The sequence below is a fragment of the Bubalus kerabau genome, chromosome 5, assembly GCF_029407905.1.
Source record: "Bubalus kerabau isolate K-KA32 ecotype Philippines breed swamp buffalo chromosome 5, PCC_UOA_SB_1v2, whole genome shotgun sequence".
NCBI lineage: Eukaryota > Metazoa > Chordata > Mammalia > Artiodactyla > Bovidae > Bubalus > Bubalus kerabau.
Genome location: NC_073628.1, coordinates 122,369,085 through 122,394,315, shown reverse-complemented (window position 1 = coordinate 122,394,315; position 25,231 = coordinate 122,369,085). Strand labels below are relative to the sequence as shown.

The following is a 25,231-nucleotide window of genomic DNA, read 5'->3' as shown; positions in this document are numbered from 1 at the left end:
GTCTCTCATATATTAAAAATATTTAAAGGCCATATAAAAGGGCTCCTGCTGACTAGTTTATGGTAGATCCTTTATCTTTTTTGAGATCTTAGTTAGGAAAAGCTGAGTCTTTTTTATTTTGGAGTATATTTTATATTGGAGTAATAAATACGTGTTTAAAACCTTGTTTATTGAAATGTAGAGTATATCAGAATTATTGTAGATGCTAAAGTTCAGGAATAGAATCCAATATAGCCTTTGTGTACTTATCAAGCACATAAATTTTTTTGTTTCCAGTGTTTGATTATGATATTAATAGAATGATGTGGTTACTTCTTTAGGTGTAAAAGATCAGCTAACTAAAGAAAATGAAGAGCTTAAACAAAGGAATGGAGCCTTAGATCAGCAGAAAGATGAACTGGATGTTCGTATGACTGCTCTTAAGTCCCAGTACGAAGGTCGAATTAGTCGCTTGGAGAGAGAACTCAGGGAGCATCAAGAGAGACACCTTGAGCAGAGAGACGAGCCTCAGGAACCTACCAATAAGGTTATCAGCCAGTTTGGCAAATCATTTTTTCTCTGTACATTTTGCTTGAAGATGTCTGGTGATTTAGGAGCCTCTGTTTGAGAGAATTAACACTAAAATATTTTGATGGCATTGTTGGGTGGACTCTTGTAGGACCGGCACAATAATCCATAGTTTTCTTTCTGTAGGTCCCAGAACAGCAGAGACAGATCACGTTGAAAACAACTCCAGCTTCTGGTGAAAGAGGAATGTGAGTTTTGTTCTTTGGCAGTCTGTTTACAGTCTGTTTCCTGCTTTTCTTTTAAAATACAGGGAGGACCTAGTGATCTTTGGGGAGAAAAAAAGTTTACGTTATAAAATTATATAGTTGAAGAGCAAGAGGCTAAGGTGAGACTAAGGTTCAGTAATCAACAGTTAATAGGTTCTGCCTTGTCAGGATGCACCACTGTAGAGTATTTCCTGCACAGTTTCTGATGCTTAAATTCAGAACTTCTTCAATAAGAGTTTCGTAATATTTAGTGAACAAAAAAATATAAAATTGTACTTACTGTCTTTAAGTAAGCCTGACATTCTACAGTCCATGGGGTTGCAAACAGTCTGACACGACTGAGCGACTGAACAACAATAGTATTTACTGTCTTTAATTTTTTCCTAATCTGCCAAAAATCTACTCAAAGCAGTGTTAGGAAAACTGTTTGAATGTGTATTAAGGTAATAATTACTGGACATTCACTTCAGTAAGCGTATGTGCTTTACTTTCGTTGGAGTATTTGTACTTTATAAGAAATGTGTGTAGTACTTTTTGTGAATTATTATTTTCACATTTTTCTTTCCATAAGTGCCAGCATGTCAGACCCACCAACAGCCAATATCAAGCCAACCCCTGTTGTGTCTACGCCAAGTAAAGTGACAGCTGCAGCTATGGCTGGGAATAAGTCAACACCCAGAGCTAGCATCCGCCCAATGGTTACACCTGCAACTGTTACAAATCCTACTACCACCCCAACAGCCACAGTGATGCCCACTACACAAGTGGAGTCACAGGAAGGTAAGTAAAATAATAACAGATCTGATTGAACCGACAGTCTTAGATTTGTTATGAGAAGATGAGTGTAATTTCAGGGATAAATGAGACTTCCACTAAAGCGAACGTCAGACATCATAGTAAAAGCGGGCAGTTAGTATTTTCAGGTGCATGCCTCCTGGGTTACTTGTTAACGTAGCATATTTCCTCCCTCCATCATTTTTGCTTTGTTTTGTTTTCAAGCTAAAGAAAGAGGGAAATACACCCTATGAATATATGTCATCTTTTTCAGGACCATGTTTTTCACCTCTATAGGCTAAGAAAGATGATATGAAATCCACTTAGAAAACCATATTAAATCAGTGATCATCCTAAACACCACTTCTTCACTAAAGCTATCTGATCTTTTCATTTTTTTCTCCACTTTGTTCCCATGTCACTTTCTTAGTCATTACAGCAGTTAACCACATTTTATTCAGTTGAATATTTTTTTTTTAATTCCACTTGATTGAGCTTCTCAAGCATAGGAATTTTCTTTTTCATTGTTTTAATTCCTTTACCTAATCTCAAGATAGGTGTCCGTAAAACTTTACTAAATATAATTCCCATAGGTTCTTAACAAATTTTAGAATTCAGTAACTTATTTATGTTTAAAAATATATAAAATTATATGTGCTATGAAAGGACAGACTATTTCATTTGAACTACATTCAGTAAAATGATTATGAGATATATTACCACTTAAACTTAATGGTTATTTTATTATCAATTGAAAGCAAAATGATACATAAGTCTCTTTATATCATTTTATTTAGTCATCATTTGAAAAGAACAATGGATGCAAAAGCAGTTTCAGGTATTTATTTAATTCAACCGACAGTTTAACTGCACGCTACCGTATCTGTCACACAGGCAATACAAAGATGCATAATACATTTCTTTTACCCTCAGTGTTTTTATCTAATGAGTGATGAGAGGTATGTACACAAATAACTATGCACAATGTCACCTGTAACAGATTCAGCTCAGTTCAGTTCAGTTGCTCAGTCATATCCGACTCTTTGCGACCCCATGAATCACAGCACGCCAGGCCTCCCTGTCCATCACCAACTCCCAGAGTTCACTCAAACTCATGTCCATCGAGTCAGTGATGCCATCCAGCCATCTCATCCTGTCATCCCCTTCTCCTGCCCCCAATCCCTCCTAGCATCAGGGTCTTTTCCAGTGAGTCAACACTTTGCATGAGGTGGCCAAAGTATTGGAGTTTCAGCTTCAGCATCAGTCCTTCCATTGAACACCCAGGAGTGATCTCCTTTAGAATGGACTGGTTGGATCTCCTTGCAGTCCAAGGAACTCTCAAGAGTCTTCTCCAACACCACAGTTCAAAAGCATCAATTCTTCAGTGCTCAGCTTTCTTCACAGTCCAACTCTCATATCCATACATGACCACAGGAAAAACCATAACCTTGACTAGATGGACCTTTGTTGGCAAAGTAATATCTCTGCTTTTCAATATACTATCTAGGTTGGTCATAACTTTCCTTCCAAGGAGTAAGCATCTTTTAATTTCATGGCTGCAGTCACCATCTGCAGTGATTTTTGGAGCCCAGAAAAAGAAAGTCTGACAACTGTTTCCACTGTTTCCCCATCTATTTGCCATGAAGTAATGGGACCAGATGCCATGATCTTAGTTTTCTGAATGTTGAGCTTTAAGCCAACTTTTTCACTCTGCTCTTTCACTTTCATCAAGAGGCTTTTTAGTTCCTCTTCACTTTCTGCCATAAGGGTGGTGTCATCTGCATATCTGAGGTTATTGATTCAGTTCAGCTGAATCTGTTATAGGTGACATCCCGGCAGTCTTGATTCCAGCTTGTGCTTCTTCCAGCCCAGCGTTTCTCATGATGTACTTTGCATATAAGTTAAATAAGCAGGGTGACAATATACAGCCTTCACGTACTCCTTTTCTTATTTGGAACCAGTATGCTGTTCCATGTCCAGTTCTAACTTGCTTCCTGACCTGCATATAGGTTTCTCAAGAGGCAGGTCAGGTGGTCTGGTATTCCCATCTCTTTCAGAATTTTCCACAGTTTATTGTGATCCACACAGTCAAAGGCTTTGGCATAGTCAATAAAGCAGAAATAGATATTTTTCTGGAACTCTCTTGCTTTTTCCGTGATCCAGCAGATGTTGGCAATTTGATCTCTGGTTCCTCTGCCTTTCCTAAAACCAGCTTGAACATCTAGAAGTTCATGATTCAGGTACTGCTGAAGCCTGGCTTGGAGAATTTTGAGCATTATTTTACTAGCGTGTGAGATGAGTGCAATTGTGCGGTAGTTTGAGCATTCTTTGGCATTGCCTTTCTTTGGGATTGGAATGAAAACTGACCTTTTCCAGTCCTGTGGTGACTGCTGAGTTTTCCAAATTTGCTGGCATATTGAGTGCAGCACTTTCACAGCATCATCTTTCAGGATTTGAAATAGCTCAACTGGAATTCCTTCATCTCCACTAGCTTTGTTCGTAATGATGCTTTCTAAGGTCCACTTGACTTCACATTCCAGGATGTCTGGCTCTAGGTGGGTGATCACACCATCGTGATTATCTGAGTCGTGAAGCTCTTTTTTGTACAGTTCTTCTGTGTATTCTTGCCACCTCTTCTTAATATCTTCTGCTTCTGTTAGGTCCAGAATAGGGACCTAACTTTGGTAAGAATAGAAATCTTAATGCATTAGATGCTCCAATTGTTTTTCAGCCATGCAGTCAGAAGGGCCTGTGGAACATGTTCCAGTTTTCGGAAGCACAAGTGGATCTGTTCGTTCTACCAGTCCTAATGTCCAGCCTTCTATCCCTCAACCCATTTTAACTGTTCAGCAACAAACACAGGCTACGGCTTTTGTGCAGCCTACTCAACAGAGTCATCCTCAGATTGAGCCTACAAATCAAGAACTATCCCCAAACATAGTGGAGGTGGTTCAGAGTTCACCAGTTGAGCGGCCTTCTACTTCCACTGCAGTATTTGGCACTGGTAAGACTAATTTTTAAATGAAGTTAGAGTAGACCTGTGCATTTACAGTTTCTTGAGTATATTATATATCCTGAATATTCTTTCTACATACTTGTTTTCTATCGGGTATTAAAGGAGATGATTGTAATCCTAACATTTTATGTTTACTGCTGAATTCTAATTTAGGTCACTGATTTTTGTCATTAAGATCTTTCTTCCTTTCCAATTATTTCATCACTGATTTTAAAGGTGGTACAACCCATAACATGTAATATGTACAGTTGACCCTTGAACAACACAGATTTGAACTGCATGGTCCACTTATATGTGGATTTTTTCAGTAGTGTGGTGTTTCAGAACACCACAGCAACTGCACATCCTCAGTTGCTTGGATCTGCAGATTCAAGGAATGGCAAATTTGGAAGGACAGTGCCCCTCCCTAAATTGTTCAAGGGTCAAATGTAACTCAGTACAAGTCCTGAGAACTAAAAAGATCATGTAAGAATTTTCAAATCTTAAACATATAAGGAAGAGTTTTTATTTGTCCAAGGAGTCTTTAGATTTATAAATCATAAGAAGGCCCTATATAACCTTTGTGAGGAGCAATTCTATAGTTATATAGTCACAGTGAGTTAGTGTATTACTGTAAATGTTGATTGGCTTTATTAACCAAAAGTTAAGTTGATAGTATGAGACCATTGATTCAGAACATAAATTTGTCTTTGTTTACAAAGACCAAAAAAATTTCTCTTTGTTTACACATAAATTGGCAGGAACAGATTTTGTTGTTCTATCCAAATAAATGTTTACTGTGGTTTTTGTTTTTTAGTTAAATGATCAAGATGTTTTCAGATTAACTTTAAATTGAGCTGTTATCATATTGTAATTCAAGATTTAAGTTACATAATTTCACAGTTTCAGCTACCCCAAGTTCTTCTTTGCCAAAGCGTACACGTGAAGAGGAAGAAGATAGCACCATAGAAGCATCAGACCAGATCTCTGATGATACAGTGGAAATGCCTCTTCCAAAGAAGCTGAAAAGTGTTACACCTGTAGGAACTGAGGTATGTAAAGGTCTTTCTGTTTATTTTTACTTCTACCAATAGAAACAAGATACTCTTTCAGTTACAGCATTATTAAGTGAAGGGAGGTTTTGGGGGTCAAAATCCAGAAAGTACTGCTGTTAGTAGCAACGTTTCCGCTGACAGCCCTGGTACTATTATGTAACGTTGCCAATACTGTTGTATATTCTTTTCATATGTTTTATTGAATTTCCAATTTCCATTTTAAAAACAGTTATAGAAACATAGAATGAACTCCATTTAAGCCTTTTTTTAAAATTCAAAGAATAAGAAAGTTTATAGCCTCATGGGTGTTTTAAACTGGTACCTGCCATTTTTTCCCTCTGGTTGACCAAAATGGTTTTCCTTCATTTTATTTTGTTTAGGATAAGTTGTAATGAATTGTTTTCTTGCAAGCATTGAGACTACTAAATGTGTTTCACTGGCATGTATTTAGTTAATGTTCATTAACCTTATTTTGTATATACCAAAGAAGAATATGATTGGTTATATTTTTATAAGTAAATATAAGTGAACATTTCTGATGTATTGTTTCATAAAATTACAGATTTGAGTTTTGTTTTATTGGGAAACCTAGCTGAACAAGTGTTGCTTCATCTAGTGAATTGATACGATTCACACACTTATATGTCCTGATGCAGGAAGAAGTTATGGCAGAAGAAAGTACTGATGGAGAGGTAGAGACTCAAGTATACACCCAGGATTCTCAAGATTCCATTGGAGAAGTAAGTAAAAATACTGAAAGTAAGGTAAACAAATGATTGCTTGAATGAAATAAGCTTTGACAAATTGAAATATTGTTTGGACTTCTATTTTCAATATACTTCTTTTATATTTAACGAAATATTATTAGAATTGCCAATACAATTTCTACTTTGTTTTACTTCTGATTAGTGTCCTGCCTTCTAAACTTTATTAAAGGAATGTGTTTCTTTATAGAAGGCACAAACTTTCTAAGCTAAGAGTTGTCACAAGTAAAGATTATCCACTCTTATGTATTTGAAAGGACGAGCTAGTTGAGTCTTGCACTTATCCATAGTGCCTATTTGTTGGTCCTCAGTTGCTCCCCTCTCTTGCTTCCCTTACTAAATTAAAATAATCTCTGAAAGGAAATGCATTTGTATACATCTTCATCTTTTGAACTCTCATTGAGGCTTCTCCAGAAACAGCCTGACTAGTGGAAATGCATAGACTCTGAAGATAAAAACTCTAGCTTTTGTTCATTACTTTACCACTTAGAAGCTGTATGACTATAAACAAGATGTTAATTCTCTTTAAGCTTCAATTTTCTCATCTGTTGGAATAACTTTTAGTCTTGTAGAGTACCCAAAATACTACCTGCCATATATTAGGCACTCAGATTAATACTTTTCTTCTATTCCCCTGCCCTACAAATTGAGAATTCATAATTTATAGTGTGTGTGCATGCATGTGCATGTACTCAGTTGCTCAGTCATATTCGACTCTCAACCCCATGGACTGTAGCCTCCAAGGCTCCTTTGTCCATGGAATTTTCCAGGCAAGAATACTGGAGTGGGTTACCATTTCCTTCTGCAGGGGATCTTCCCAACCTAGGGATCACAACTTTGACTCTGGCAACTCCTGCATCAGCAGGCAGATTCTTTACCATTGTACCACCTGGGAAGTCAATTTATAGTAATTTATTTGTAATATTATAACAGTTAACACAGTTCGCTATTATATGCCAAGTGTAGTTAAAATATTTGCATTTATCAAATAATTTAATCCTCATAACAGATCTGGTCACAACCCTGTTTTATAGGTGAAGAAATCAATGCCTAGCTAAGTCGTGTACCCAAGTTCTCATAGTGTTGGAGCTAGAATTTAATCTCAGGTTGTCTGTTTTTCATTTGTCTTGTTAAGCTTGAAACAGTACTTTCTCTCTGGGTAAAGTTTTAGGATCACTTTATTCTAAAATTATTTTATCTGTATAAAATAAAGAAACTGTTTCAGGCTAATCACAAGTAACCACAGATTGCAGGTACATACTGGTTTTGTAGATGCATTAATTTTCTAAGGTAATTTTTTCAGATTTCCTTGACTATGAACAGAAAATTAAACCTCCAAGATGAATAGGTAATACTCTAAATGGCATCAGTTTCATGTATCTTTCAGAGAGGGTTATACCTGAAGAGCATAACAATTTTGAAATAAGATGTGAATTTCGGTGTTATTGCCAGACTTGGTTAAATTATACTAAAATATTTTGTACAAAGCATTTACTTTTGAGATTGACAAAATTTCTGTGACTCAGAAGTGCCATTGGACTTTGCATTCTGCCTTCTAGCGCTGTCTACTCAGTGTGTGAATATGTAACAGTTCATTTTTCTAATTTTCTGACAGTGAAGCAGATGTTCTTTGTAAGTGTTGTTTTTCTTGAAATAAGCATGTCAGTTTGAGTTACATTTTTAATTATACCATGACTTACTCATTTTTTCCATTACAGTTAACATCCTTATGAATGATTTAGTTCATAAGGCATTGTTTCTGCCTTGTATACCAGAAGGAGATTTTGGAACTCCCTGGTGATTCAGTGGTTAGGGCTCTGCGCTTCTACTGCAGAGGGTGTGTATTCTGTCCCTGGTCAGAGAACTCAGGTTCCACATGCCACGTGGCACAGCCCGCGGCCCGCCCCCCCCCCCCCCCCCCCAAAAAAAAAAAAGATTTTGCTGAGTACTGAACTAAAAAGTAAACAGTTTTTTGTAAGAAATATCAAAAATAAAGTTAAATTATGGTTTATTTCAGTAGCTAAAAATATGAAATTGTTAGATTAAGGAAATACTGGTATATCTTTAATGTGGTTTGAAGACTTGAGATAGGGTGTTTAGAAAGGGGGAGAAGTGTTTGTAAAAAGATTAATTGTAATAGTTTGTCTTATTTAGTGTGTTTTACAGATGGTTTCTGGTTTGGGGAACATTTTTTGTCTTTTTTTTTTTAATTATATGTTGCAGTTCCATGGATATTCTTTTTTCTGACTTTGGTTTGCACTGTTAACTCACTGTGTTGGCTGTTGAGCACTTGAAATGCAACAAGCCCAAAGTGAGATATTCTTAAATATGAAATATACATTGGATTTTGTAGACATATTACAAATTTTAAAAGATAGGATGAATAATTCATATATTGATTCCACACTGAAATGATTTTTGGCTATATTAAGATTGTTATTAAAAATTGATTTCACTTGTTTTTTTATGTGACTGCTAAAAATTTTTTAATTATACATGTGAAATGTATTGTGGCTCACATTATATTTCTGATGGACAACATTCATCTACAGTACCACCCTGGTGCCTTTGACACATACACGTGTCTGTCTGTCTGTGTGTGTGTGGTCTGTCTTTTTTATTGAAGTATTACCGAGTGGGATTTAGAATAATTTTTCTATAATAAGATAGTAAAGAGATCCAAAACATTTATTTTGAATTAATTCTGCTTTTGAAAACAACATTTTTTAAAATTCTCATAGCCCATTAGTATTCTTTAGCCTTTACTTATATCTACAGTATGTCACTGATAGTTTTAAGTATAATTGAATATTCTTTATTCATTTATTTTTTTTACTTTTAAAGGGAGTCACCCAGGGAGATTATACGCCAATGGAAGACAGTGAAGAAACCTCTCAATCTCTACAAATAGACCTTGGGCCTCTTCAGTCAGATCAACAAACAGCTTCATCCCAAGATGGTCAAGGCAAAGGAGATGATGTCATTGTAATTGACAGTGATGATGAAGAGGAGGAGGAGGATGAAAATGATGGGGAACATGAGGTGAATTTGATTTGAAATCATTTATTGTTTTAAACTGAAATTCTGATTCCCTGTCACTTTAAGTAGATTGTTTTGCTTTTCTTTTATCCTGATTAGTTCTGAACTTAACATTTGGTAGTGAAATTTGCATGGAGCAAGTGATGGAAAATCTCATTTGTTTTAATGATTACTAAGTCCTTTAGGATTTGTTAGATTAATTAATCTTAAATCTCACTGATAAGTGACTAGATTTAACTGTAAGCACTATGGTTTCTGAAAATAAAAGGATTGTTTTTTATTTTGTGGAACCCTCATAGTTCTTTTCAAAAGAAATTGAAGTGTGAAGATAATTATTTTTTAAGCGAAACTTCGCATTTTGTTTTGGGTGTTAGTTTAGTATCGACACCTTCTCCTTTTTTGATTCTTTTATTAATCAAACTAGGTATTTAAAAGCTCATAGTATTTCACCATTTTCTCATTCAATGCCACATTTTAAAGTTAGAATCAAAGTGGACCACTTGACATTCATTTGACACCTAGAAGTTTTTATCTTTGAATTGGTCTCATATGGACAGTTAGAACTCGAAGTTGACTGTTAACAATATTAATTCCAGTAAGCATCACAGTTTTGATTCTTGATGCCACTGAAGTCTGAATTCCATATAACTTTTAGGATGGCTCTTGTATCCTCATCAGTGTGGTGTCACTTACATTTCTAATCATGGTATCAAGATAATGTAGAACATGCATACCATATCCTGTATCTTTATTTATACTTGGGATTTTTTACAAGGATTATGAAGAAGATGAAGACGATGATGATGATGATGAAGACGACACAGGGATGGGAGACGAGGGTGAAGATAGTAATGAAGGCACCGGCAGTGCGGACGGCAATGATGGATATGAGGCTGATGATGCTGAGGTAACGGGCCAGAATTTGGACCGTCATTTTCTTCAGGAACTTGCTTGTTACTTTCCAAGAGTATAAAAATCCTGTATTGTCAGAACACTACAACTTTTCATATCTTTGGATTTTTTTGTTTATTTCTGCTGTCGTTTGCGGAGAAGGCAATGGCACCCCACTCCAGTACTTTTGCCTAGAAAATCCCATGGACGGAGGAGCCCAGTAGGCTGCAGTCCATGGTGTCGCTAAGAGTCGGACACAACTGAGCAACTTCACTTTGACTTTTCACTTTCATGCATTGGAGAAGGAAATGGCAACCCACTCCAGTGTTCTTGCCTGGAGAATCCCAGGGATCGGGGAGCCTGGTGGGCTGCCATCTATGGGGTCGCACAGAGTCGGACACGACTGAAGCGACTTAGCAGCAGCAGCTGTCATTTGGTTAATTATTGAAGATAATCACACGTGATTTACTTGCATTTAGCATTCATATTTTGTTTTTAGGGTGGTGACGGGACTGATCCAGGTACAGAAACAGAAGAAAGTATGGGTGGAGGTGAAAGTAATCAGAGAGCAGCTGATTCTCAGAACAGTGGTGAGATTTTGTTTAGTTTTTCTCTTTTTAATTGAACACTTTTAACATTTTACTTAATTTAATATTTTAACCTAACATTTTCTAAACTAAGATTCCACTTAATTATCACATAGGTAGTAAAACTTAGTAAACTGGCAAGGGAAAGATTGGCTCATGTTCTTGCTTTGTCATATTATTCTCTTAAAGTCTTTTGTGTTTACATCTAAAATGTAGTCATTATACTATTTTTTTCTACCTCATTGGAATACAGTGAGATTCAGACTTTTTAAATCTATAAAGTATTATAAATGCCATTTGTTGCTTCTGCTCATAAGTGTAAAATTAAATCAAGGACTTCTCATAATAGTAATAGCAGTTCACAACCAGGAGAGGTCAGTCTAATCAAGCTGCAATGTTTCAAGATTTGTGGGTATCAGTTTTAAAATATTGTCCAGTTTTCTGGTAAATAAGAGACTTTTTCATCAATAGAGCATGCCTTTTGTCAATTGTTGAAAAGATGAGTCTTGGCAATCAGCTAAAAGTTGTAGGCAGTAAAGAATTATAGAATTCATAGAAAATAATTTTCTTTTAGAATCATTTTTAAATGTTTTTTGAAGACTCTGTGATCATATGGTTTTGATATTCTGATTTTAACAGATAATACTGAGCCAAAATCAGTAGTAATATAATAAAAAACCTTATCTATGTAGACTAGTGGGAAAACAGAATATCTGAGTTTTTGTGTAGGCCTGTGTATAAAAATGTAAATTGTATACTCATTTGAATTAAGGAAAGGAAAAGCAGGCAGTCTTTTCAACTTTTATATTTTTAAGAGAATGAATATTGAACTATATAATGAAGTTATAAAGTATTGCTTTTTAAGGGAGATAAGGATCTAAGGAGATTAATTGTAATAATTTACATCTTTAAAGCATTTTATGGATTTAAGAAATACCTTTTTTGTGTCACATAATTGGATTATAGAGGGAAAGATTTTGCCTAATATTATCACTGAAAGCTAAGTCTTGTGAGCATGAGTGTTCATAGCCTTTTTTCCTCAATACAAAGCATAACAGATGCTCATTGAATATTTATTGGGGAAATTCTTACAGTAAGCTTACCAGGTTTTAACTACCAGTGAAGAATCTGAAAAGCAGAAGCAAAGTGATATAACTAGGTTAACTGTTAAAAGGTACTAAGTGTTAAAATGTTTATCTTATGTTAAGCTAAATGCTTTCTGTCCATTATTTGAAATCTTCAGAAAAATGTTTCTTATGGGTTATATTGTTTCATGAACCAACCAAAGAAATAGAAGGAACTTGCTTAAGGCTGTACAGCTGTTAATTGCATACCTATTATCTCTGGGTCTGCCACACCTCACTATTTTTTATGAAAATATTAGTTAGGTGAACATTCATAGGGGTAAGAATTATAGTTCTAGCGATTGTCCAGGTTACCTTATTGTAAACTTAATAGTTCAGAATAAACTTCTCTTTTCCTATAGGCGAAGGAAATACTGGTACTGCAGAGTCCTCTTTTTCCCAGGAGATATCTAGAGAACAGCAGCCATCATCAGCATCTGAAAGACAGACCCCCCGAGCACCTCAGTCACCAAGACGCCCACCACACCCACTTCCCCCAAGACTGACCATTCATGCTCCACCTCAGGAGCTGGGACCGCCAGTTCAGGTATTAAAAATACTAGTCATTCTGAACATTTTACTTTGAAAAATGTTGGCTTTTTCTCCCTTTCTTTCCATTAGCTATTACTTTGTTTTTCCCCAGGAATTAAGTGAACTTTTTAATGTTTTGGTACATTTTTATAAAATTTTTGAGCTGAAACTAATCTCTGAATTATTTTCCCTGAAATATGGCAGACGGGGACTTTGGAAAAGCAAGGCTTGCTAAAGTCATGTATAAGTTGAAATGATTATATACAGAGAAAATAAGGGTCTGCTGTTTCTGCAGGTTAAAAAAGAAATTTTTCTTGGATTTTGATTAAAATATATTTCAGCAGCTGACCCATTTGTTTTGAAGGTTTCTTTCTCCAAGGTGCATGAATTCTTTTTAAAATAAATTTCTGTTCTTAACAGATCTTTTTTCTTCTTATTTTTTGGAATCACACATATTAATACCCACTGTTCAAGTTCATGATAGTGTGCATAACCCTTTACATGAGACACTTTTGTAGTAGGATTGAACATCTCTATCAGAAGCTCTTGAAGAAACAGCTAGAAAAGTACAAAGGATCTATTAATCATGTAGCTTGAGTCTTTGTAGTATACTAAACACTGTCAAGGGTAGATTTTACCAAAATACGACTGGTGAAGATAAATTTTCTCATTTTCTGAAAATATAAAGTCTTAGAGAATTATTTATGGATCCTGCAATCTCCATCTCCATCAATTTTTAATTGTCTAAATTGGGAAACAGTTTACAAGTATTCAGTACCACTGTTTGAACTTTAAAGGATAATTCAGCTTCAACATCCAAACACTTAAATCAAAGTGATAGAAACTAACTTAGTTATCAACAAATAACAAGGACCAGAGTTTGGTTTTACATAGTGATTAATATTATCTACTGGTTAATAAAATATTTGTTGGTTAATACTATAGTCTGTATAATTAAAAACATGTCACTGTTTACAAAATAGACTTCTTTAGTACTGGTACAAGATTAGTAGCAGTTTAAGAAAGGTTCCAATAATTACATTAATCTGCTAACATTTTAGTTATTTTATTACCAGCCTGATAAGCTGTATCTGTTAGCGTTTGGTGTTTCTTTCATTGCCTAATTCCTTAAATGAAATTCCTTTCTTGACACAGAGAATTCAGATGACCCGAAGGCAGTCTGTAGGACGCGGGCTTCAGTTGACTCCAGGAATAGGTGGCATGGTAAGTACCTACCTCTCATGTAAAAGTGATTTATTTGTTCAGTGATTATTTGTCTTGTCCATACGGATGCTCCTATCATCCTGCTAAGTACTTGTTTTCTGTCTTTTTTAGCAGCAGCATTTTTTTGATGATGAAGATAGAACAGTTCCAAGTACCCCAACTCTTGTGGTGCCACATCGTACTGATGGATTTGCTGAAGCAATTCAGTAAGTTAATGAGATAGAAAAAGCAATTCAGTAAGTTAATGAGATAGAACCACACTTTGTGACTAGTCAGACTCTTTCCCTCTTAACTTGATTACGTTTGATGGGTACATTATTTGTTAAGTTCTATACTGGGTACGGGGGTTTTAGGTGGCTCAGGGGTTAAAGTGTCTGCCTGGAATGCGGGAGACATGCGTTCAATCCCTGGGTCGGGAAGATCCCCTGGAGAAGGAAATGGCAACCCACTCCAGTACTCTTGCCTGGAGAATCCCATGGAGGGAGGAGCCTGGTAGGCTGCAGTCCATGGAGTCGCAAAGAGTCGGACACAACTGAGCAACTTCACTTTCACTTTTCATACTGGGTACTAAGCACTTGAGAGTAGAAGGGTTGAGAATGTAGTGTTTGAGAAAATCACATCAATAAGAGTGAAATACAGTTGCTTCCATCAGGAATTTAAAATGTAAAGGCAGTATACAGTGGTTAAGAGCATGGGCTTTAGAGTTAGAATGTCTGGCTTTGGAACCTAGCTATAGTGCTTACTTGCTATATCAAGTTATGTGTATTCTCTGTACCTGAGTATCTTCATTTTATTAATGAGAATAACACAATATTTCTTACCTCATAAATTGTGAGAATTAAATGAATTTATGTTACCATATTTATATAATATCACCTGCACATAGTAAATGCTTTATATCAGATGTTGGTGAAAGTGTTAATAATTATAGTCATCATAATGGATAATACTGTTGTGTAAGCTAAGCTTATGCACAACTAATGATAATCTTAACACTCTAGAATAGAGGAATGAGCAAGAAGCTTTGTTTATAAAAATGAAGGAGTGATTTTTACCAACACATAGGGGAAAAGAACCAGAGGACTTAATGGGGACAGCATTAAATTGAGTCTTGGAAAAAAATACCTGAAGCTTACTGAGCATTCCCATGAATCAGTATTTTAATCTTCATAACTGTGAGACTGATCACACCATCGTGGGTATCGGGTCTTTAAGATCTTTTTTTTGTATAGTTCTGTGTATTCCTCTGTGATCAGTCACCTAGAGCCAGACATCCTAGATGAGAAGTCAAGTGATGCTTAGGAAGCATCACTACGAACAAAGCTAGTAGAGGTGAAGGAATTCCAGTAGAGCTATTTCAAATCCTAAAAGATGATGCTGTGAAAGTGCTGCATTCAATATGCCAGCAAATATGGAAAACTCAGCAGTCACCACAGGACTGGAAAAGGTCAGTTTTCATTCCAGTCCCAAAGAAAGGCAATGCCAAAGAATGCTCAAACTACCGCACAATTGCACTCATCTCACATGCTTGCAAAGTAATGCTCAAAATTCTCCAAGCCAGGCTTCAACAGTATGTGAACTGTGAACTTCCAGATGTTCAAGCTGGATTTAGAAAAGACAGAGGAACCAGAGATCAAATTGCCAACATCCATTGGATCATAGAAAAAGAGAGTTCCAGAAAAATATCTATTTCTGCTTTAGTGACTTTGACTGTATGGATCACAGCAAACTATGGAAAATTCTGAAAGAGATGAGAATACCAGACCACCTGACCTGCCTCCTGAGAAATCTGTATGCAGGTCAAGAAGCAACAGTTAGAACTGGACATGGAACATCAGACTGGTTCCAAATTGGGAAAGGAGTACGTCAAGGCTGTATATTTTCACCCTGCTTATTTAATTTATATGCAGAGTACATCATGCAAAATGCCAGGCTGGAAGAAGCACAAGCTGGAATCAAGATTGCCAGGAGAAATAGCAATAACCTCAGATATGCAGATGACACCACCCTTATGACAGAAAGTGAAGAACTAAAGATTCTCTTGATGAAAATAAAGAAGAGAGTGAGAAAGCTGACTTAAAACTCAACATTCAGAAAACTAAGATCATGGCATCCAGTCCCATCACTTCATGGCAAATAGATGGGGAAACAGTGGAAACATTGTTATGTATTTTGGGGCTCCGAAATCACTGCAGATGGTGAGACTACAGCCATGAAATTTAAAAATGCTTGCTCTTTGAAAGAAAAGCTATGACCAGCCTAGACAGCATATTAAAAAACAGAGACATTACTTTGCCAACAAAGGTCCATCTAGTCAAAGCTATGATTTTTCCAGTGGTCATGTATGGATGTAAGAGTTGGACCATAAAAAAAGCTGAGCACTGAAAAATTGATGCTTTTGAACTGTGGTGTTGGAAAAGATTCTTGAGAGTCCCTTGGACAGTGAGATCAAGCCAGTCAATCCTAAAGGAAATCAGTCCTGAATGTTCATTGGAATACTTTGGTATTGAAGTATAGTCCAATACTACCAGTACTCCAATACTTTGGCCACCTGATGTGAAGAACTGACTCACTGGAAAAGACCCTGATGTCGGGAAAGATTGAAGGCGGGAGGAGAAGGCGATAACAGAGGATGAGATGGTTGAATGGCATCACAGACTCAATGGACATGAGTTTGAGCAAGCTGCTGGAGTTGGTAGTGAACAGGGAAGCCTGGCATGCTACAGTTCATGGAGTCACAAAGAGTCAGACACGACTGAGTGACTGAACTGTACTGTGACAATAGATACTGTTATTTCATTTGCAGGTAAGGAAACATGGAGATGCTAACACATTGACTAGACTTCAGACAACTAGGAAGTGGCAGTTTTTATTTCAAACCAGTCTGGCTCTGGAACCTATTTTTAACTCTTGCACTGTACCACTCCTTCTAAACAATAAGACTTTTCACATGGAAATGTATATGTTTAATTGTGGCTGAAATATCTGTTGCATGATATATACTTGAAGAATAGAAAAAAAATGTTTCTTCAGAAATGGGACCTGATTAATTTTCTAAGGTATGTGATAATATATGGCCATAGAACAAGTTTTAAAGTTGTTCAGTTAACCACAGCTCACCTCAGATAGGAGAAGGCAATGGCAACCCCCTTCAGTACTCTCGCTGGAAAATCCCCTGGACGGAGGAGCCTGGTGGGCTGCAGTCGGTGGGGTCGCTAAGAGTCGGGCACGACAGAGCGACTTCACTTTCACTTTTCACTTTCATGATTGGAGAAGGAAATGGCAACCCACCCCAGTGTTCTTTCCTGGAGAATCCCAGGGACAGAGGAGCCTGTTGGGCTGCCGTCTATGGGGTCGCACAGAGTCGGAAACGACTGAAGCAACTTAGCAGCAGCAGCAGCAGCATCTTTTCATGTGCCTCTTGGCCATCAGTATGTCGCTCAGTCATGTCTGACTCTTAGCGATCCCATGGACAGCAGCCCACCAGGCTCCTCCGTCCATGGGGTTTTCCAGACTGGTTTGAAATAAAAACTGCCACTTCCTAGTTGTCTGAAGTCTAGTCAGCCAATCAGAAACACTCATCTAAAAAACTGCTCGGAATAAGTTCCTTTTAATAGAAGGAGACAGATTTAAATTTTTACCTGATAGAGGTTGTCCTTAACTAAAACAATGATGGAAACAGGAAATAGATTCAAGAGTATAATCCATAAACCAGGGTACAATCCATAAACATCAATAGCTGGCTAGCCACGGAAGATTAGGGTAAGGAGTGGGCAAAGAGTGAGATAATACTATTCTATATCCTGGATTATGGGCAGAAAGCTTAATGGTAGTGTTATTAGGGCAGGGAGAAAACAAATTTCTAGCCAGCTAATAATTAAATCTTTTCTAGACCAACATTGAAAACTGAGACAAAACTTTTTTCATGATTTTACTCATTTTCTGTTACATCTCATGTTCAGTTTATGTTGCTTTTTATGCGTCTACATAGCGATTTCTAACAGAAATGTGAGGCATAGGTCAGGAGAGCTGGAAGCTATTTTTTGTATAAATCATGTTTATATAAATCACATAATATGAATCCCGTGATTTATATTATTGCTAAGATCTTGACAACTGATATTTTGAAAATATTTTCATATATGAGAATTTCTTGATCAGTTTTATTTTCAAACTGTTTTCCTACTTTGTTTTTGTTTATTCTTCCTTCTTCCTGTTTTCTTTCCATCATTGCAGTTTAAGCAAGGTAACTTTAAAGGTCATCTTAAATTAGTTTTTGTCTATTTAGTTCTCCACAGGTAGCTGGTGTTCCTAGATTCCGGTTTGGGCCACCTGAAGATATGCCACAAACAAGTTCTAGTCACTCTGATCTTGGCCAGCTTGCTTCTCAAGGAGGTAAATAGCTAAATAAAACCTTAGCTCTCTTGGATTTGCATGTATTTGGTAATAAACCGTTCTGACATGATTTTTTTTTTAAGTGAGCAAGTATTAATTTTAAATATATATATATAAATAATTCTTATCCTAATTAATGGAAAAAGGTGTAATATATTTATTACTTATTAAAACACTGCCTTAGATATGTGTTCTGAACAAAATTTTCAGTTCTTTGGGCATAATGACTAACTTTTACATTTGTATCTCTTTTGGCTCCTAGTATAGTATCAGGAATATTTGTTGTGCCCATGAATATACATGGGTACTACCATCCATTTTAAAGTTGTTGGAAGGAATGCAGCATATTTTTTTAGTTTGATGTTTAACATTCCAGTTAAGTTTATAAAACTAGTTAGAGATTTTCCATTAACATTAAAAATTAAAAATGTTAAAAATATGTGGAATAAAATGATATCTAAATTAAGTAATAGCAGTTGGTTACTTGGACATGAATTACACTGTTTCTGGAATTAATTACCTTTTAATCCTTGGTTGGCATTCATAGAACACACTGTATTTCTGGGAAGCTGTTACGGTATTTTGTAAATGAATAGGGAATGCATACTGGTCTAATAATAAGCCCAGAACTGAAGAATAATCTGCAGCCCTTATGTAAGTCATGAAATTCATCTTAGTCCCTGGGTGGTTTAGGATGTTAGGTCTAATACTGTTTCCCTCTACCAATATGAAATTGTGAGTTGACTTCAGAGAAATTCAAAGTTTTAATGTGGCTTTATTATAGTACTTCTAAGACTTGGAAGTCAGATCTAAGCTTAGATTGGAATGCTACGACTTTACTAGTAACTTTGGGAAAATTAATTAACTTCGTTGAAATTCAATTTCTTTAGCAAAAAAGACTAATAATAAACTTGCAGTTTTGGTGAAGAGTAAATTCAAACATAGTACCTAGTTCATAGTTGGCTACTCAATAAAGTTAGCTTTTATGAAACTATGAGAGCACTTCAGCTGGTCTTTCTCAGGGTACTTAAATTAATGTTGTTTCCATGGCAACTCATTGGTAAAGAATCCATCTGTCAATACAGGAGACACAGGTTTGATCCTAGCGTTGGGAAGATCCCCTGGAGAAGGAAATGACAACCCACTCCAGTATTCTTGTCTGGGAAATCCCATGCACAGGAGTCTGGTGGGCTACAGTCCATAGGGTTGCAAAGAATCAAACACAACTGAGCAGCTAAACAACAACAAATCAGTGTTAGCTTTAAGGATACATTTAAATGTATTTACATTTTTGGGGGATTGACCTTTGCTTAATGGGCTAATTGTGGGCTTCAACAGAGTTATGTGTCTCCACTGATTAGTTTTCTTTCTTTTCGATATCTAGGATGTGGACAGTATTTTGTCCTTTCAATCATTAATGTTCAAAATTGTCTTTAGGTTTGGGAATGTACGAAACACCCCTTTTCCTAGCTCATGAAGAGGAGTCGGGTGGCCGAAGTGTTCCTACTACTCCTCTGCAAGTAGCAGCCCCAGGTAGGTATCAAAGGCACATCAGTAGATTATGTTTTATTGGTGGAATGGAAACCTGTGATTAAAAATTTAAGGAAACCACAAAGCTGCAGTTTTCATTGCTCTTCTGGTCTTTTCATTTTCAAGTGACCGTATTTACGGAGAGCACCGCCTCTGATGCCTCAGAGCATGCTTCTCAGTCTGTGCCAATGGTGACAACGTCCACTGGTACTTTATCCACAACAAACGAAACAGCAGCAGGTGATGATGGAGATGAAGTATTTGTGGAGGCAGAATCTGAAGGGTAAATGTTTACCTTGTAATTTTTGCATGCTTATACTTGTCAGACTTTTACATTTTTTTGTTCTTTCCTTAAGCTAGAAACAGTCTCTTGAGCTATATTTTCAGTGGCATCCTTTTACAAAAATAAACCAAGCCATATATTTTGGAAAGCTAATTTTTGCACAAAATATTATATTTTAAGACTTAGACATTATTATTACAGAAGAGAGATAACTTTTAAAATGGTTATATTCTTGAAAATTGCATATGATGCATTCTAAGATAAAGTATTCTCTAAAACACTGGTCTTCTTCCACTAATGTAGTTGCTTGAACTTTTTCCGAAGAAAGAAGTCTTTCTGTGAAAGTTAGGAAATGACTCACTTTTCCATTTAGTAGTGGGCTCTCAAGCAAACCTCACCTATTTTTTATTTATGTGCATTTAGAACTTGGTCTGAAACACTGACTTCTTAAAAATTAGAAATCTTCAAGACCTGACTTAACACATCAGTTATAAACAAAGTTTAAAAAGAAGTATTTCACAACAAATCATCTGAATTTTTTTTAAACCAAAGGAGGTGGCACAATTTAATAGAAAGAACTCACCGGACAGTGCTTTGCATAAGTTTAACTTTCAAAGCAGAACCTGATTCTTTATAAAATAAAAATGTTAGACTGCTTCGTAGTCAGAAGCATAGCTAGAAGTAGAACCCAGATTCCTAGGTAGTGCACAAGTATTGTTTTATTTAGCAACATTTTGTTAGTGTAATTAACAGCCCAACTCTAGTAGATATATAAGAAAAAATGAAGTCTATTGATACACCTCTCACTCAGTGCTGCTTAATTAGAGAAAGTTACACACCCTGCTGAAAATACTAGCTGCCTTTAATTCCATACTATGTATGCAAGTCACTTTATATGTGTCGTTTTTAATCCACACAGTATCTATCACAAAGTTTTGTCCCCATTTTACAAATGAGAAAGCTCAGACTCTGAACATGTTAAAGTAACTTGCTTAGACTGTACTTCTCTAGTTTTCAACTGTAGCAGAGTCATAAGAGGTATCTTTCAGGTTCAATTCAGTTCAGTTGCTCAGTCGTGTTCAATTCTTTGTGACCCCATGAACTACAGCACGCCAGGCTTCCCTGTCCGTCACCAATTCCCGGAGCTTGCTCAAATTCATGTCCATTGAGTCAGTGATGCCATCCAACCATCTTATCTTTTGTGGTCCTCTTCACCTCCTGCCTTCAGTCTTCCCAGCATCAGGGTCTTTTCCAGTGAGTCGTTCTTTGCATCAGGTGGCCTAAGTATTGGATTTTGTTTCAGCATCAGTCCTTCCAATGAATATTCAGGACTGATTTCCTTTAGGATTGACTGGTTTGATCTCCTTACTGTCCAGGGTACTCTCAAAAGTCTTCTCCAACACCACAGTTCAAAAGTATCTATTCTTCAGCGCTCAGCTTTCCAACTCTCACATCCATACACGACTACTGGAAAAATCATAGCTTTGACTAGACAGACCTTTGTTGGCAAAGTAATGTCTCTGCTTTTTAATATGCTGTATAGGTTGATCATAGCTTTTCTTCCAAGGAGCAAGCATCTTTTAATTTTATGGCTGCAGTCACCATGTGCAGTGATTTTTGGAGCCCAAGAAAATAGTCTGTCACTGTTTCCCTTGTTTCACCATCTATTTGCCGTAAAGTGATGGGACCGGATGCCATGATCTTCCTTTTTTGAATGTTGAGTTTTAAGGCAACTTTTTCACTCTCCTCTTTCACTTTCACCAAGAGGCTCTTTAGTTCTTCACTTGCAGCCCTAAGGGTGGTGTCATCAGCATATCTGAGGTTATTGATATTTCTCCTGGCAATCTTGATTCCAGCTTGTGCTTCATCCAGCCTGGCATTTCGCATGATGTAATCTGCATATAAGTTAAATAAGTAGGGTGACAATGTACAGCCTTGATCTTTCAGGTACATGGTTATATGTACTGAAGTTTGCAGATGATAAAAACAGGAGCACATATAAGTTATGCTTATACTCTTAATCTTCCTCACTTGTTTTCTGATGTGCTTTCTTGAATGGGAGAGAGAGATGAACTTATAGCTTTGAGCCAGGAATTCACCTACCCTAGCCTCATCTGGGCTAGAGCCCATGGTGAAACAGTGGTATATTATTAAAAGTTGGAACTGAACATCTTTTGTTAAAAAGAAAAAAAAAAAAACAGCAAAAAAGAAGAAAAAATAAAATTGGAATATGTCCTAGTGAGAAAAGAAGTGAGGGAAAAGGAACTTGAGCTCTCTTTTCCCTTGCCTTTTAAATATATGGTTACTATTGTTCGAGTCTGAAATTTTGAGTTGGAGGGGACCTCTGGGTTGTTTAAATGGTAGACTATATCAAAGAAAAGTTTGGGAACAATTTAGGATACATGCTAGGATCAGTTTTGCATTTTCTAATTAATTTTTGTTTTCCTTTCTTAGTATTAGTTCAGAAGCAGGCCTCGAAATTGATAGCCAGCAGGAAGAAGAGCCTGTTCAGGCCTCTGATGAGTCAGATCTTCCTTCCACCAGCCAGGACCCTCCTTCCAGTTCTTCTGTAGGTAAGTCCCTGCTCCAGACTACAACACAGCTTTTACACATCAATCTTGTTTGCAAAAGACACTGTTCTGTTAGTAACAATTGATAATTCTTTTTTCCTTGACTTTTAAAATGCTTCATTTGAAAGGAAATTTTTACTTTATTAAAAAGAACTTTTAATTTGTATTAAAGGGAATTGGTTGTGTCAAAGGTGCCATAGGGGCTGGAGGGATGGATTATTGGGAGGGACGCTAAAGAGTAGTCTCCAGGCCTCTTGCCTATATTTAAACCAGAGCAATTCCTTTTTTATTTCTTCTAACTGATAAGTTCTACATGAGATTTGGTATGTAGAGTTGAGGGTTGGGAGGCCTGTTGCTTAAAAAGAAATTGAAATTTACTAATGTAAATAGTTTTATAGTTTGGTTTTTCACATTTTTGAAGTTAACTTTGGAAAGGGCTATGGATCTTTCTTAAAAATTATTTCTGCAGTTCCTTTTAAAAAATAATTAATATTTATTGAGCACTTACTTTGTATCAGACAGTATTCTAAGCCCTTTACCTGTATTTATTCATTTAATTCTTTACTGTATTTCATTCTTTATCTGTATTTATTCATTTAATTCACCCAGCATGGTAAGCACATATCTCCATTTCATAGAAATGGGAACTGAGTCACAAAAAGGTTGAATAATTTCCTTCAAAGTCACACAGTAATGGCCAAGCCGGGATGCAAACTCAAGAAGTTTGACTGGAGACTCCACTCTTAAATCGTACACTGAGATAGCTTATTTATCTCAGAGTTTTTAGCTAGGGAATTTCTTTTATTTTTAAAGAAATATATCTTCAGTCACCCACTCTTAATTATTTCATTTTAAATTGTTTATAGCAGTAATCTTCAAACTCTGTCATGGAACATTCAGGTTTTATGGAAGACCTACTCAGTTACTACTTTTTTCAGTCATGGCACTTGGCTGTCTCAAGACCTCTTCTCCCTTTCTGCTGCTTTTCTGTGACACATTAACCCGTTACCTAATATGCCCAGATTCAGATTCTGTATCTGTCTTTTAACAGCTAGTAACTTTAAATCTCGGCTCACTTCATTGTGAAATATGGACATTCATAACTCATCTTGCAATCAGGATTAGAAATAATATATGTAAACTATATAACTCAGTGCTTTGCACACATTAAGGCTCAAATTGTATCTGTCATAATTATTATCAATATGGTAGCATTATGAATAATATAATAATTGAAGTTCTATGCCCCCAGTCATATTCTGATGTCCCATGAGAATTGTCTTTTCTCCACAGGAGGGTACCAGTTATATCTTACAAGAGCTTGCATAAGAAAATACAAGTTCTTGTTCCCTTTTACAGTATAATATGAAATGAGGGTGTTGACTAATCCTCCCCATCTGAGCAGTCATCCATGTGTTCAGCAAATATTTAAGTGTCTACCAAGTGCAAGGCAGTTTTACAGAAGCGTTACTAAAGAAAGTGATATTTAAGGAAAAACCTGAAGGTAAGGGAGCAAAGCTGTGCAGCTTTCCAGGATGAGAAAAAGAGTAGATGCAGAGTCCATAAGGCAACAGTGTGATATGTTTAGGGTCAGCAAAGAGGCCTGTGTGGCTGAAACATAATCTGGACAGAGAGAATAGCAGGAGATAATGGGACGGGGGAGGATAGATCTTGTAGCCCATTGTCATTTCTCCGGCTTTTGTGGATATAGCAGGCTTTTGGAGGGCTTCAGACAGTGTGGTGACATGATCTGACTGAACTTAGTATCAGTTTGGCTGCTGTGTAGAGAAGAGACTGAAAGTGAGTAATGGGCAGCAACAAAGAGAAAGTTTGGAGAATATTGCAGTAATGGAAGGTAAAGATGATGATGTTTTAGACAGGACAGTGGAATCAAGATTGTGAGGAGTCAGATTCAGGATATAGATTAAAATTAGAGCTTACAGGATTTGCTAATGCTTGGATTGGGGATGTCTGGAAAAGGGAGGAGTCAGATATGACTGGTGGTATATTGCAATGGTCTGTTGTTTCCTGAAGGATATTGGTAGTTTGTTTTCGCATTGTATTCCCCAGCCTTTTTCTCAGTGTCTGATACGTGGATAGGAGCCAAGTAAATATTTATTATTAAATCATAAGAGTTGGGTGAAATGAATCAAAAAGTCAAAAACAATTTTTTTTTTAATTTTTTTAACTTTTTACCTTTTTGTTTGTTAAATGTCCCTTGTTAAAAAACAAACTATTTAAATATAGAAAGCAATGGGCACCTCTGCATTCTATCCATGCATTCACTTGTCATTTTAACTGCTTTCTTGTTTTTGTCATTTTAACTGCTTTCTTGTTTATTAACTTGCTTTCCTGTATATTAATGCTTTTCTTAGATACTAGCAGTAGTCAGCCGAAGCCTTTCAGACGAGTAAGACTTCAGACAACATTGAGACAAGGTGTCCGTGGTCGCCAGTTTAACAGACAGAGAGGTAAATTTCTAATATACCGATCATGTGATAGGTAGGATATGCAGTAGTATTAAATGGAATGAGTTTTTTAATCCTTAAGCTTCCAGTGTGTATTTATTTGACTTTTTTTGTTTGTTCTTTAAAATACTCCAGGGATTGATTAAATAATTACATGTTGAGCTTGTGATGTTTACTAATCTATAAGCTTCTTGTAGACAGGTTTGTGTACCTTAGATGTATGATGAA

At 36.4% G+C, this 25,231-nt stretch overlaps 1 protein-coding gene across 1 annotated transcript in view; it reads left to right on the top strand.

The window, feature by feature from the left end:
• Positions 1-25,231, top strand: part of TPR (translocated promoter region, nuclear basket protein) — a 64,093-nt gene that overhangs the window by 38,197 nt on the left and 665 nt on the right. The window contains exons 35-51 of the mRNA XM_055582954.1: positions 321-526; positions 694-755; positions 1,345-1,553; positions 4,279-4,551; positions 5,446-5,594; positions 6,254-6,337; positions 9,206-9,403; positions 10,176-10,307; positions 10,791-10,881; positions 12,365-12,549; positions 13,689-13,757; positions 13,869-13,963; positions 18,046-18,152; positions 19,590-19,685; positions 19,809-19,965; positions 22,420-22,538; positions 24,911-25,006. Coding sequence (XP_055438929.1) covers positions 321-526; positions 694-755; positions 1,345-1,553; positions 4,279-4,551; positions 5,446-5,594; positions 6,254-6,337; positions 9,206-9,403; positions 10,176-10,307; positions 10,791-10,881; positions 12,365-12,549; positions 13,689-13,757; positions 13,869-13,963; positions 18,046-18,152; positions 19,590-19,685; positions 19,809-19,965; positions 22,420-22,538; positions 24,911-25,006 — 2,328 coding nt within the window. The remainder of the gene's footprint in view (positions 1-320; positions 527-693; positions 756-1,344; positions 1,554-4,278; positions 4,552-5,445; positions 5,595-6,253; positions 6,338-9,205; positions 9,404-10,175; positions 10,308-10,790; positions 10,882-12,364; positions 12,550-13,688; positions 13,758-13,868; positions 13,964-18,045; positions 18,153-19,589; positions 19,686-19,808; positions 19,966-22,419; positions 22,539-24,910; positions 25,007-25,231) is intronic.